This window comes from Lampris incognitus, chromosome 4 (genome assembly GCF_029633865.1).
Source record: "Lampris incognitus isolate fLamInc1 chromosome 4, fLamInc1.hap2, whole genome shotgun sequence".
In the NCBI taxonomy this organism is placed as follows: Eukaryota; Metazoa; Chordata; class Actinopteri; order Lampriformes; family Lampridae; genus Lampris; species Lampris incognitus.
The window spans coordinates 17,204,402-17,220,279 of NC_079214.1; the positions used below are offsets into that span (position 1 = coordinate 17,204,402).

Below are 15,878 nucleotides of genomic sequence, written 5' to 3' on the forward strand. Positions count from 1 at the left end.
CACTTTAACCTTGGTTGTCTGTTCACTAATATCAAAGACAGTGCCTGCAATTTGGGCGTTGTCTTTGGACTTAATCTTTCCTTTGATAGCCAGGTGACCAAGGTCGTGTAATCATGCTTCCTCCAACTTAGGGTCATAGCCAAAATACGTAAAGTCATTAACATGCACAGATCAGCCACAGTCTTCCATACTTTTCTTTCATCAGGTTTGGGCTATTATAATTTTCTGTATTCAGGGCTCAGCCAGAAGACAATTTACCGTCTCCAGTTAATTCAAAATGCTGCTGCTTGGCTTCTGCAAGGGGAATTTAATACACCCATTCGCACCTCTTTTCACCAGTTACCTGAGTTTTAGAATTGGATTTAATAGGGCTATTTATAGTTATGATTCTGGTACGTCACATCAGAATCAATTCAAATCAAATTTTAAAAAAAAGAAACACCAAAAAAAATAGCAAAAAAAGTATTTCTTAACATTATTAACTGTGTGTTGAATCATACTATGACTATTGGCAGGCAACTTTTAGTTAATGTTTTTATTTTTCCATAATGGGCAAATAATAATAATAATAAAAAAAGATCTACAGTATCCGTACTTATAAATCACAGTTTTACAGTACTTGCGATACAAATCATGTCAAACTAAGAAAACCCAAAATCCTTTGTATACACATCATGTTCCCTATGGATGCAACTATATGAGCTGCACAAAAACTCAAAAAGATAAATAAACAAACATTCTCAACATTCAAATGAGCTAAATGCTGTTATTTTGGATTAAAGAGGGGGTACATGTTGCAAAGCCGTTGAAGCAAACATTATAAACCCCAGAAAAGACTAGCCCTATTCTAGTTTCCAAGTGATACAATCATATTTGCAAAGTCAACAGTAAACATGTAGGAGCTGTTCACATTACTGCTCTGTCAACACTGAGGCTGTCCCACCGGGCAGTTATCAGTATACCGGCAAACCAAAAATATTTTTTAGGATATCAGTTAGAGCATATTGGTATTGGTTATGTACTTATCTCCGAGTTTGGGGTCGAGAGGATTGACAATATGCTAAACTGGGGTGGCAGTTTCTCCCTCTCATGGTGGGACTCTGAATAAAATAAGATATGATATCTCTCTGTTGTTACTGTGGCTACACACAAATATGCCTTAACCCACTTTGTCATTGTAGTTTCTTTACAACAAATCTGTTCCCTGCATTTAGCCCATCCTATTGTATAGAAGCAGTGGGCAGCTGCAGCGCCCGGGGACCAGCTCCAGTTCTTCTTTCCATCGCCTTGCTCAGGGGCACAGACAGGAGTATCAACCCTAACATGCATGTCTTTTTGATGGTGGGAGAAAACTGGAGCACCCGGAGGAAACCCACGCAGACACAGGGAGAACATGCAAACTCCACACAGAAAGGACCCGGGAGGGCCTGGGGTTCGAACCCAGGACCTTCTTGCTGTGGGGCAACAGTGCTAACCACTGGGCCACTGTAGGAGACCTTACATCAGAGGATGTTCTGAAGGTTGACAAAAGCGTTCAGAGTGTTGCTCTGTCTTTTGTCTTTTGTGTAGTTCTAAAACTTTTGCCGGAAACTCTCTCCATAGTATACTCTGTGATCAAAGGCATGACCTTCGTCTTGCCAGATACAATAGACAAGGAATAGAAAAGGAGGCAATGCATGAAAAATTACATTGTAACCATGAATTGTCAAGTTAATGGCATTATCTGTAAAATGACATTGAAGTATGCAGACTCTGAACGCTTGTGTAGAGAAGTAAAGTTTCATTGCAAATATTTCAAAGCCCACCTAAATAATGTAAATATGCAATATGAGGCATTCTGGCACTTAAGCAGCAGTTTAAAATCATTCGCCAGTAACCTGCGGTTCATTTGCATATCTTAAAAGGCTCTGTGGGAGCTTTTATTTTAGGCGTATAGTTCTTACCACTTTTATCTGTTATACTCAACGTTGGCTATTTCCTGTATGCCCTTGCTAAGTTAACACCAGTCAAAGTAACCACGATTTGAATGTATTGAAATTCATTAATTTGTGAGATGTGAAAAAGGCACAGGAAACCCTTGATTATAGCGTTCTTATGAGCAGAACATTCGTTCATTTTCCAAGCCGCTTATCCTAATTAGGGTCGCAGAGTGCTGGAGCCTATCCCACATTCACACCCAGGGGCAATTTAGTGTCTCCGGTTCACCTAACTTACATGTCTCTGGACTTTGGGAGGAGACCGGTGCCACGGGGAGAACATGCAAACTCCACACAGAAAGGACCCTGGCCGGCCGGCTGGAAATTGAACCCAGGACCATCTTCCTGTGAGGCAACAGCACTAACCACTGTGCCACCGTGCCGCCCCCAGCAGAACTTTCCACCTTGATAATCTAAATACTCTCATTCAATGTTTAAATTGAGTGGCATAGTCCAAGTTTCCTATTTATTTATTTTTTTGTGTGATAGCTGAATAAAAGGGCCAAAATCCAGCGTCTTGAACTTCAATGTAGCCGTACTTAAAAGAATGCCATAATCAGAGATACAGTACCAGTGGTAGGTCATAATGCCTTTAAAACCCTATCAATACCTCAAATGTGATCCATAGTGAAACCTCAATGGTTTATTGGCTCCAGTTGGGGTTTAGTAATCTGAAGCTTTTAGATGTCACTTCCAATATGGTTTGGTACAATAATGTTGGCCCACTTATAAATGACGGGGATAAAGAGTAGAGCAGAGCCCAGTATTGAAACCAGGAGGAATGCCCAGAGGAACACGCGGTCCAGAACCTGGGCAACAAACTTCCAGTCTTGCACCACCTGTACAAAAATACAACATGTCACTTTCCACTCTCCAGCACTGAAAGTGACATTTGCGATTTCATACTGTTATCAGTGGCTTATAATTAACTAAGCAGATATGTACAACCTTATTTATCTTGTGTTACTGCTTGATTTAGTAAGTAAATCTATTTAGAACAACGAATTGAAAGGTTCTTACCTCTCTGACCTCATTCTCTTTGACTACATGCATTGTAATGTAGCGGATAGAGTCCAAAGCTGCCTGCAGGCCGTGTTGTGAATAGAAGAGAGGCGATGACTTTGGAACTGGTCCCTTTGTGATTTGCAACCCTAACAATCCTCCTACTTCCCCTTGCCCTGCTTGCCCTGGCCTGTTCATCCCAGCTGAGGCATATCGGTCCACGTGACTGCGCATGCACAGAAGCTTAGGCAGTTGGTGCAAGAAAATCCTTCTCACCCAAGGCGCCATGCCGTGGTGTGTTGAAGAAGAGCGGTGATGGATGTTGATGGCGAAGACGGTGATGACGATGGAGAGTGTGACGAAGATCATAGTGAAGACCAGATACTCCCCGATGAGTGGGATGACCTTTGAGGAGGAGGGTATGATCTCCTCAATAACCAGGAGGAAAACGGTGAGCGACACAAGAACTGAGGTGCAGAGGGAGATCTTTTCCCCGCCATTGGAGGGCAGGTAGAACACAAGGACAGTGAGGAGGGACAGCCCAATGCAGGGGATGATGAGGAAAAGGGTGTAAAAGAGCGGTAACCTGCGGATGATGAAGGAGTAAGTTATGGTGGGATAGAAGGAGCTGCCATCCGTCCTCAGACCACGGCAGCCTGTAGCCTTCACTATCTCCCATTCACCATTATCAAAATAGTCCCGCTTGTCCACATGGAAATCCTCCAGAAGGATGTCTACCTGTGAAAGAAAGACATGTCAATAGATTATGTTTGGGTCAAATAGATGAGTAACACCCCCCCCCCTTCGCCCCCAATTGTATCCGGCCAATTACCCCACTCTTCCAAGCTTTCCCGGTCGCTGCTCCACCTCCTCTGTCGATCCAGGGAGGGCTGCAGACTACCACATGCCTCCTCTGATACATGTGGAGTCACCAGCCACTTCTTTTCACCTGACAGTGAAGAGTTTCGCCAGGGGGACGTAGCGCGTGGGAGGATCACGCCGCCCCCCCCTCCCAAACAGGCACCCTGACCGACCAAAGGAGGTGCTATTGCAGCGACCAGGACACATACCCACATCCGTCTTCCCACCCGCAGACACGGCCAGTTGTGTCTGTGGGGACGCCCGACCAATCAGGGATTCGAACCGGGATCCCTGTGTTGGTAGGCAACGGAACAGACCGCCACCCTACCCAGACACCCAAATAACTTTGTTTTACAACAAGTTCAGTCCATCTCCGCAGTGGTCCACCTTCTACGACAACATGTAATCTCAATAGTCTCAACACTTAAAAATCTCCCATTCACCTTCGTTATTGTATTCAAGACTGAAGTAGATTTAATAGGTAAAATTGGGATAAGAGTTTATTTGGATTTACATGATCAATATTTTATTTGGAACTCAAATCATTCTCAAATTTATTGCATATTATACTTAACCTGTGAGCCATCATAGGTCCAGGAACCAAACTTCATGGAGCAGTTCTGGAGGTCAAAAGGAAAAAAGGTGACATCGATGGTGCAGGCCGACTTGTAATTGGCAGGTGTTGTCCATGATATAGTACCATCATACTTGACAACAGCCTTGGTGACAGTACCCTCAAAACGGCCATCTGAACTGTTGGAGGAAATATATACGTATATATTTTCTAATAAACAGAACAAGATCATAACACTGCAAGCAAATAAAACAAATATACAAATTAAACAAAATAAATAAATAAATAAAAAGCTGAAGAATAAGTTTCCTGTATCTTCACAATACCGAATAAATTGTTGGGTGTGTGATCTGGGTTATGGGGGGGGGGCTCCCATCCCCTGATTGGTGTTTTAGTTCACTTGCGCCCATGTGCCTGAGTGACCCTGATTGCCCGGCTTCACTCACCTCCCCTTTCTCCAATTGGCTGTACAGGTCCTTGCGCACAATCTCCCTGATTGGCCTCCCTGGGTATATATATATATATATATATATATATATATATATATATATATATATATATATATATATATATATATATATGCCACTTGGTTGCTTGAGCTCTTGGTCGGTTCGTCTCACACACTCACAGAGATACTCGGAGACTCTTGGTCGCCAGATCACCACATCATTTTTGTGAGCTTTCCCGTTGTCTGTACCTGCCGTTTGTAAGTGTTTGTGTTATTAAAGCTTTGTTTCAAGCCCAGCCTGTCCTTGTTGTCTGCATCTGGGTCGTCTCCTGCCGTGACAGAACGAACCGACCAAATATAGACCCAGCAGACCTGCCGTATACATGTGAGGATTTTGGTGTGTCGAGGGACACTTCCCTCCATGAAGAGTCAGGCTTCTTTGAGCTTCTCACCGTACTCTGGAAACAGGACCCTAACGTAGCCCAAGAAGTGGCTCTCTCCAGGTGGAAATTCCAACTGAATCCGGTTCCTCCCAAGTCCTGCACGACAGCGTCCCCAAGCCCCAGAATGGTCTGTCTGTTCCTGTGCCGTTGGCCGCCCCGCTGCCTCTGAAGCTTGCTCCCCGAGCGGTGGCCCTTCCACCGTCTCTGAAGTCTGTTCCCCGAGCGGCCGTCACGCCGTGGCAGTCCTGTCGGTGTCGCTGGCCTTCGGTTCATCCATCTGCCTGCCCGCCAGAGCTGCTCTGTCCCTTGGTCCTGCATCCTGGTCGCCCTCCAGATCGGTTCCAGCCCTCAGACCATCCACCTGAGATCCCTGGCCCCATTCATCCTCCCCCTGAACCCCTCCGTCCGTCCTACTTGGTGCTCATGGGCTGCTTGTTTGGGATGTCTGGAATCCGTCCCTGGGGGGGTCCTCTGTCACGGCAAGAGCAGGAGAGGACCCAAATGCAGACAGCAGGGACCGGCTGGGCTTGAAACAAAGCCTTGATAACACAAACAGCAGGTACAGACAGCAGGAAAGCTCACAAAATGACGTGGCGATCTGGCGACCAAGAGTCTCCGAGTATCTCTGTGAGTGTGTGAGACGAACCGACCAAGAACTCGAGCAACCAAGGGGCATAGATACCCAGGGGAGGCCAATCAGGGAGATTGTGCACAGGACCGTACAGTCAATTGGAGAAAGGGGAGGGAGATTGGGCGCAGGACAGGGCAGGAACTGGACAGCCAATCGGAGAAAGGGGAGGTTAGTGAAGCCGGGTAATCAGGGTCACTCAGGCACACGGGCGCAGGTGAACTAAAACACCAATCAGGGGGACCCCCCCCCATGACCCAGATCACACACCCATAACAGAAATGCATTCAAGACTTTTTGATGTGCCCCAAATCTCTGTAAGATCATAGCCTCTTTTATGAGCTTTGTTTGATTTTATTATAGATAGCGAAAATGCAAGCCATCCATAATGGGTCAATTCTCATACATCAACACACATACTTATCATACAGCACAATGTCAGGGATCCAGATGGTGTCAGAGGGGACTCGAATAGCTGTGATGCCTAAATAGTCATCAGGGTTCCATCTCAGTTTCATATCAACCCACTCCTGCATAGGAAACAATGGGAAAGACGTCATACATATTGCCTCTGGCATCTAATTTACCTGATGTAATGATTTCCAACTGTGTGTCAGGGGAACCATATCTCCATATCGGGAAGAACCATTTTCATTTTCCAATTAAAGGATGCAAACCTGATTCTGGACTGGCGTGCTTGTCAATTTTACTCCGTTGTTAGGCTACTGTGTAAAAGTCCATAGTACAGAGCCTTACAGTACTTAAAATAAACTTGTGAACCTATTAAAAATGTAATTTTTGCTATTAAAAACAAAATTGGGCACCATTTGTATTTTAACATGGTGAACACGATGGTGGAGGTTGAACGAAAAGGTGAAAGAAAAAAAAATTCCTCCTTTAACCTTTTCTATAATGGACCAGTTTTGATAGATGGATGTCCTATTGCAGCCCCTGTCCTTCCATCTCCTCATTTGCATGATATAATTTCTCATCATGGTAGGGAGCAGCTGACCTGTTTTGCAGCATTTGGCCTGTGGAGATAATTCACTTGCAGCAAGACTATAAATAAAGCTGACAGGGAGGTGAGGCAAGCAGAAGCTGGAGGCAGATGCGTGGGCACAGGGCAGAGAATCAGGCCCAAGAGAGTAATTGAGGTGGGAACCATCAGCAAAATGCCACCAGAAGAGATTAAAAGGGACTAGGTAGTGAGGGCTAACTGGCTGTCCTTCTAAATTTCTGATTCACTGTATGAGGGATGTGTTTATTCTCTAAATCTATCTAGGTTTAACAGTATGAAGCAGTTCTACTTGCCTGTTTCATCCACACATTGGTTGTCATAAGCTGTTTTTTCTCATCCTAGGTTGAAGAAACAAGACGTTTTAAGAAGCAACAAAGCAAAATAATTTTTTGTTGTGTTAATCTGGGCAAGGCTTTGAGCACACTGGGTTTCTTTTAGCACCACCCTGCTTTACATGTATGCAGTGAGCGCTTTGCTCAAGCATGCTCAACATTAGTTTTGAAGCAGGGGAGAACATTACATACATTTTCCTGGCTTGTCTGGGAATTTGAAGTGACAATGTTCAGGACTCAAGCCAAGCTTACCTAAGCCTCAGATCACACTAACCTCCAAAAGAAGCAAGCATGCAAAAATATCACCACAAATAGAAGTCATGTATGCAGTGAAGCTCCATACAACATTATCTTTGGATAGTCTGAGTCTTTACAAACTTACCACATCTACTAGTTGGGAGATGGCCAGTCCAAATTTCACCCCCACTGTCCCATTGAGGTGTTCTACTGGTCGCACCCATTTCTGGTAGTTTCTAAAGAGGTACTTGAACAGCCTGTCCTCTGTCTTTGCATAAGCTGAAAGTTTGGGAATGCCTAAAAGGTGTAAAAATCAAGAGTGGTTGAACAGAAAAAAAGATTAAGCTTTCCTATTGAATTTGCAAAAGGTAATTGAACTAGTTCAGCACAGAACACCTGGCATCTATGATTCACTGTCACTGGCTTGCAGAGTCTTACTAATAGCTGCATCAATCTCTTGCCTGACAAGAAGCACACCAAACATGTCAATGGCTTTCGGCTCTAGACTGGTCACACCAGAGTTGAAAAAATTCTTATGTTTTGACCTCAGCACATGCAGGCTATGATAGAATTGATGGTCTCCCATTGTGTGGAGGTAAGCCAGAAATCCATTTTGAAATAATTATATTGGTCACCTTGCTGCTATCCAGCTCTGCCAGATAAATATCAGCAATATTTTCACAGTTTGCACCACTACAGAGATGGCAGGTGGTGTAGTTTCCTCAGCAACTGAATGACTTATTCTCAAAAACAGAATTGCAATAAATTTGAATTTGTAATCATTGTTGAGTTGGCATGATTTTATCCAATTTGATGACTTCACTGACTTCATCCAAAGCTGATGAAGGCCAACATCTTGAACTTATTCTATTTTCTTTTGCTGCCAGTCGCTTGTTTGTGCTGAACAAATCTAGCTCAAAGGGTTTCCATAACAATCCTGGTTGGAAACGTGAATTCCTTTGATTTGAGTTCAGTTTGTGGTGCTTTTTCTCTACTCATATTTAACAGAACTCACTAAAATTATTCCAACACGCCCTACAATCCTCATGTAGTCTGAAAATACAACCATTTGAACTGGTATAAAAAAAGTACATGTGAAAAGCTTGTATCCTGGTATTTCAAATTTTTGTGTTTTTTCTATGAAAGCTCTGTACTCTGAAATCTCTTCGCCGTACCAGAATAGACAGTAAAAGATTCTGTGGGACCATTCCTAATGTTCTCAAATGGCACTCTCTCCTTGCTGCAAGGTATTTAGTCTGGGTTTTTATAGTCTGGTGTTTTTACTATTCACACGTAGTGCAGATACAGCCTATTTCAGGCAAAGCATTAGTCCTGCTCACATTTTGTACAGATAAAATACACTGATCAGCCAAAACATTAAAACAACCTGCCTAATATTATGTAGGTCCCCCTTGTGCTGCCAAAACAGTTCTGACCCATCGAGGCATGGACTCCACAAGACCTCTGAAGGTGTCCTCTGGTATCTGGCACCAAGACGATCGCAGCAGATCCGTTAAGTCCTGTAAGTTGTGAGGTGGGGCCTCCATGGATCGGACTTGTTTTTCCAGCACATCTCACAGATGCTCAATCGGATTGAGGTCTGGGGAATTTGGAGGCCAAGGAAACACCTTGAACTCTTTGTCATGTTCCTCAAACAATTCCTGAACAATTTTTTGAAGTGTGGCAGGGCGCATTATCCTGCTGAAAGAAGCCACTGCCATCAGGGGGTACCTTTGCCATGAAGGGATGTACTTGGTCTGCAACAAGGTTTAGGTAGGTGGTATGTGTCAGAGTAACATCCACATGAATGCCAGGATACAATGTTTCCCAGCAGAACATTTCCCAGAGCATCACACTGCCTCTGCCGGCTTGCCTTCTTCCCATAGTGCATCCTGGTGCCATCTCTTCCCTAGGAAACAATGCACACACATGGCCGTCCACATGATGTAAAAGAAAACGTGATTCATCAGACTAGGCCACCTTCTTCCGTTGCTCCATGGTCCAGTTCAGACACTCACATGCCTGTTGTAGACGCTTTTGGTGGTGGACAGGGGTCATCGTGGGCACTCTGACCGATTTGTGGATATGCAGCCCCATACGCAGCAGGGTGCGATGCACTTGGCACCTGTCTATCATAGCCAGCATTAACTTTTTTCTGCAATTTGAGCTACAGTAGCTCTTCTGTGGGATCAGACCAGACAGGCTAGCCTTCGCTCCCCACACGCATCAGCGAGCCTTGGACGCCCAGCACCCTGTTGTCGGTTCACCAGTTGTCCTTCCTTGGACCACTTTTGGTAGGTACTGACGTCTGCATACCAAGAACACCCCACAAGTCCTGTCGTTTTGGAGATGCTCTGACCCAGTCATCTGGCCATCACAATTTGGCCCTTGTCGAAGTCACTCAGATCCTTACACGTGCCCATTTTTCCTGCGTTCAACACATCAACTTCAAGAACTGACTGTTCACTTGCTGCCTAATATATCCCACCCCTTGACAGATACCATTGTAATGAGATAATGAATGTTATTCACTTACCCCGTCAGTGGTTTTAATGTTTTGGCTAGTCGGTGTAATTGTCAGAAAAGCTTTTCAAGAATGTTCAGGTGTTGAAACAGAAGTGTTTAGGTTTTTCCTGAGGGCCAGTTTAATGGTGCCTTGACTAAAGGCACCCTCATTTATCAGTCTTAAATGTGAAGGTCTTTCTGATATCAACATTGGCCTATTTCCCCACAGCCTGCATCAGAAGAGGCAAATAGCTGCATTGTTTTTCAGAGGCAGAGTTGGAGAGAGGGAAATATTGATTATTTGGTTGAATGGCACACAATTTTTTTTTTACAGCTTCCTCTTTAAATCATTCCCCAGATGGTTCTGAGCTCATATCATGGGAGGGAATGTGATTGTAAATCAACCTCAGCTATCTTGGACCACTAACGCTACGGTGTCACCCTCTCAAGCTACAGATCAATAGAGACGAGGCTGCAACATCCCCAATCAATAACAGTGTGATTAGCAGATTCATCATCTCTGCAACCTCTCCCCTACTCTCACCAGCATCATGCCTGCTGCAGAGTCTCCTGGAGAGTTGCTGAAGCTAGCCTCAGGGAAAATAGCAGATTAATTAAAGTCTATATATGTGGGGTATAGTTTTTGTTAAAGCATATAGCTGAGATAGTATTTATTTATTTCCCTCTGTTTTCTTCCACAATTTGGTATGTCCAATTTCCTGCTCTCCTGAGTCCCAGCATTGCACAACAGTAGTTTGGGAGGGCAAAGACTTACACGAGCATCCTCCGATACAATGTGGAGCCAGGTGACCCCTTCTTTCCACATGCTAGCTGCAGGTTTTTCGTGTGGAGCGCTCAGTGTGCAGAGGCCCACACCGTTTTCTCCAGATATACCCGGAACTGTGCAGATGCCCTACTATGAAATATTTTTTCTCAACATTTGATTAAAAACAAGCAACATTAAGAAGAGAACACTAATGTAAACTACTAATACGACACGTTAGCCCCTAGCTAACGGGTCTGACCCTTTAGCCGAGCGGTTAGTGATGTCGCCTTGTGGTGCAGTACGCCCCGTATCGAATCCCGCACCGGGCAAGAAAATAATCGGTTACATTGGTGGCAGCGGTGGGATCCGGAAGTGTGCAGATCCTCAGAAGTCTCTTCGGAGCGCGGGAATAACAAAGCGCGAGGGCGCGCTTCCGGGAGAGGGTGACGACTGTAAACTACTAATAAGACACCGGGCAAAAAAATAACCGTTTACACTAACTACATCGGATATTATTAATATATTAAGGGGGAAGAATCCCCCTTCTGATTCGCGTGTGGGGTTAGCCTCTTACTGTGGCACCCCAGGAACAGAGGAGTCAAATATCCTTCTCAAGAATGCTTCAGTGCCAACGCGTGAAAATTTAAACTGGTAATGTTCAACTTTTATATAAACAAACGTCCGTTTCGTCACTATCTATCACCAATTATGGTAAAACAATAATGATTCAGCTAACATGAAAGGTTTTTGTATTTGCATTTTTTAAAAGTATGACACGTCCTGTGGAAAAAAACCAAATAATCTCAAACTGCGCATGGGAACAGACGCGTTTTACTTCATTCAGCGGTGGTTGGACCAAGCAGAGTGGTGATGTGCGAGTTGTGAACGAATCGTTCAAAACGAACGACTCTTTTTAAAAAAAAATTATTATCAATTTCCCCCCCCAAGAAAAACAAATCGAATTGAACAATTACCGTTGAAAGATTCTATGGTATGTTTTAACATTTTAACATCCCCAAATCCCCATTTACCCACATCCTACATCCTGCTCCCCTCTATCTACTCCTACCCCAGCCCGCAGGCCCCTTCTCAGAACAGAATTAAACCACATTACAGTAGGTTAAATATAAACATGAAAACGGAAACAAAAGAAAAAAAATAGATAAGTAAAAGAAACGAATAAATAAAGAGGTGAGTAAATAAATAAAAGAATAACTACTGTACTAGCATCTGATCCATTTTAATGGTCTTTTTGGGCTTAATGACGTTGGGTAACTGCTGGCTGTGTATGTGGTGGGCAAGCCGCAAGGTATTCGTTCACCCCAGGCTGGCCCAAGCCCGATTTCTATGGCGCCACCTCACCAGGAGGGAGGCGATCAACATATTCAATCAATGGCTTCCAGTGAGAATAAAACCTATCAGAGGAGCCTCTCATTGTAAACTTTATTTTTTTTCAGTTTAAGTAGAATTTTTTTTTAGGTAAAACTCAACCCTCCTCCCTCAAATCCCCCTTCCTAGTTGCATAGACTTATTACTCAAGATGGGAACCTTATCCAAGGGCCATGTCTCCTATTTCTATGACCTTACGGCCATTAATAAGAGTAGAGCTGCTGGAAAAAAGAACTGCGGACCACTATTTCAGATGTTTTCTGGAAAAAGGCTCTGGAAGCTGTCAACTTCTCTGCTAGTTGTGCTAGGCTCAGTCTCATACAGTTCAAAGTAGTTCATAGGCCCTATTAAAGCAAGGCTAAGCTCGCCAAACTTTACCCGAGCAAAGTGGATGAAAATTGTGAAAGATGTTCCCTAGCCCCTTGCGATTTGGCTCATACGTATGTTCTGGTCATGTCCCAAACCAACTGGCTTCTGGCATTCATTTCTTAACATGATTTCAGAAATTTTGAAGTTGAAAATCTGTCCATCCCCTCACATAGCAATCTTTGACCCCAGACGAAATCACTACAACGGCTATCCAAATCTAATGTTATTGCCTTTGCCTCTTTAATTGCCCGTAGAAAAATCCTCATCCTTTGGAAATCCTCTCAGCCACGAACGACTCTTTTAACCGAGTTGGGAGTGACAGTTCCTCATCTCCATCTGCGAAGATGAGGCAGGACAATGTGTTGCGCAACTCTTATATTAACTGTATTTGTGGAAATGTATCAGGGTCATTATTGTATTCATCTAGCCCTTTGAGAAAAGCAACCACTTTGACTCTTGTTTAACTCAGCACTCGTTCTCCCAGCCCGGAGCTTCAAGTCTTGGGCTGCACGAATCACTCACTCACTCACCAGGTCAGTGCCACAGTCAGTAACCAGGCCTGTGGAAGTTCAGGCAGTTCGTGAACGTACACAGACCGTAACAGTCCATGAATTTTAATGTGTCCCCTTTTAGTAGCTTACTCAATTCTGATTGCTCAATCATGAAGTTCAACAGTGTAATATCTGATTAGCGGACTGTGTTGGATGCCGTCGGGACCAACTGCTAGACAGTAACAGACCTATTTCTCAAGGGAAAATGACCTATTGAGAAGAGTTGAGCAAGAGTTTTAATTTCAGAGGTACCCATTAAGGGCAAATACATCCTAATACAGCTCGTTGCATTTCTTATTCATGTGGCTGGTAACAGTTTAGTCTTATTTTTCAACCTGAACAAGTCTTTCCAAAGGGAAAGCTAGAGAAAGTAGAGGCTAGAAATTAATGGGTGGTATGTTGTAAACTGTGTGTCAGCCCACGTGTAGAACTGTTGAGGCTGTAGAGACAGGTTATCATGCAGATGAGCACATTTCCAAATCAGTGTTTTTAGAGGAAATTATTCACAGGACACCAGAAGTCACATGGCGAGGTCCCGAGCCAGTGAAATATTTGTCAGTGCCAACTTGATAACCTCGCTGACACTACCACTTAAACCCATTCTCTCTAATGGGTTATAAATGAAGGGGGACGGCATAAGAAATAAGAGATATGTTCACCTGATTCTGCGTATTAGCAAATCTGAACCGATTAGTCAGCAAGAACACGTCTTTCCCAAAACTACAAGCAACACTTTCTTCATGATTCTATCAAGAGGCGAAGCTTGGGGGATGCTTTTCTGACTGACAAGTGGCTCCACATTATGTGAACATTCCTCAGTTACTTGTGGTTCATAATCTTTTGATTTATTTCAAACTTTTTTTTTTTAACCAGACAAGCAGATAACCTTATTCAGCTGTAGCAGGCAACAAGGAAAACAACAACATATTCATTTACAACAAAAGCTTAGGGCAGAAGATGCAGAGGAGCATCATAAACAGTATATTATCACACCTTGTGTTCGACACATGAAACTTAAACCCTCCAACCATCTCTTTAATATACATCGGATGAGTCCCAGTTTTGTCTCTTAATTAATGCAATAACATTTCATATTATGTTTTGGATTTTTTTTATTCTTTTTTTTCTATTTAGGAGGATCCTTTGACGTAGACCATATTAATAAAGGTCCATGGCCCTTCTTCGTTGGCTGAATATTTTAGCTAGGTGGTAATACAGTGAGCGCCATTATTATTGCTTTCACACAAACCCACAGCACAAACAGTGGGGAAATTAATTGCGCTAATATGGAAAACTGCCCACTTTCAAAACAACTAGCAGCACAGGAAAAATAGATTTGATTAGACGACCAAACTGACACTAATTGTTTGTTTGCATATCAGACACTCATTTGGCAAGCCCTCTTGTCTACCTCTAGATTCTGCATCTTTCCTCTTCGACCTTCTCTTATCTCATCTGACGCTGTTCAGCTTATCTCTGAGTTTGACATCATCCCTCGCGCACTCAGTGGTCTGTTTTACATTTTACACTGTGGCTTTTTTTGACACAGGAGTAAGTAGGGGAACTTACGCAGTGAGTGACACAGGTGGCAACTGCACAAAAAGAGCGGCAGCAGTGCCAGCAGCAGGATGGGAGAGGTAGCTGCCCCTCCTGATCTCAGCATGATATCAGAGGTAGTGTCAGATCCCCACCGCCGGTCCTTCAGGCGTCACATTGTTGGAACCTAAAGAAAGATAGCCGTGTCCTTGTATGTTGGATGATGTATCGACCAGTGAGTGGTGCATGACACTAATGTGGCCTAGGTTGGGTGTTGAATTCTCCTCTGACCCCCCCCCCACCACCTCACCTCCATCCCTTTTTCTTTGCTAAACATATGGATTCAGAAAAATTGAAAAGTAAAATAGCTTTTGTTTTGATATTCAGTGTTGTACAGCCTAATGTACTACAGCATTCTAGGAATCCTGGAAGAGGAGGTGCTGTAAAAACCCACACATGCAGACATAACCAAGCATTTGAATGCACACTTAGACTTTGACCACTTACAACAAAATTCTGTGCAAATAGACACCTTCCTCACCTTGCTAACCTGATAAATCAGGGGTGCACCATCATATTAATGTATCACATAGAAGCACATTCATTCTGTATACACATGCATTCACCTTTTCTGTGGCTCTGCCGTTCCCACACAATCCTGGGTGGTGCTGGTCGGATCTTGATAACAACAACAGTGCTGCTCTAGCGCTCCTTCTTTCCGTGCAGGTCCTTCCCCTTGCCTCGTACAGATGCCGTTTTCAGTCCCTGCTGCTTCCTAATGTGCAGCAAGCAGCACATTCTCCTCCTCCTGCTTCTACTTCAGAAAGCTACCCCAGCCCCCCTTTCTCTCGGCAGTCTCCTGGAGGAGTGTGATCACTAATCACCAGCAGGGATTCTCCCCTGTGAGCAGCTAGGTAGACTGCTTCTCTGTAGCCTTGGAACAGCATCAGCAGCCCAGCATCAGAAATTCTACCTCATATTCATGCACTTTCACGGATGTTGTAACCAACTCTATGTTATTCACAGTCAGGTAAAGCACTGCCTTATTTGTGTGGTTGTGTGTTTAAGTGTGAGCGAGTGAGGGGAGAGAGAACACACACACACACACACACACACACACACACACACACACACACACACACACACACACACAGCAACTGTATAGAAAAAAAATGACCAAATTCCTCAGGGATTTGCCTGAACGCTAGTTAGGGACATTTATCATGACAATTTGAAAGCTAAT

General features: G+C 43.8%; 1 protein-coding gene across 1 annotated transcript; it reads right to left on the bottom strand.

The window, feature by feature from the left end:
• Window positions 1-2,656: 2,656 nt before the first annotated feature.
• On the bottom strand, window positions 2,657-14,759 carry chrna5 (cholinergic receptor, nicotinic, alpha 5). The gene is made up of 7 exons (XM_056278183.1): window positions 14,669-14,759; window positions 7,665-7,816; window positions 7,244-7,288; window positions 6,353-6,462; window positions 4,415-4,592; window positions 2,997-3,716; window positions 2,657-2,815 (listed from the first exon to the last, which is right to left on the bottom strand). Exons 3-7 carry the CDS (start codon window positions 7,268-7,270, stop codon window positions 2,657-2,659), a joined length of 1,194 nt encoding a protein of 397 aa, XP_056134158.1. The 5' UTR covers window positions 7,271-7,288; window positions 7,665-7,816; window positions 14,669-14,759.
• Window positions 14,760-15,878: the final 1,119 nt, after the last annotated feature.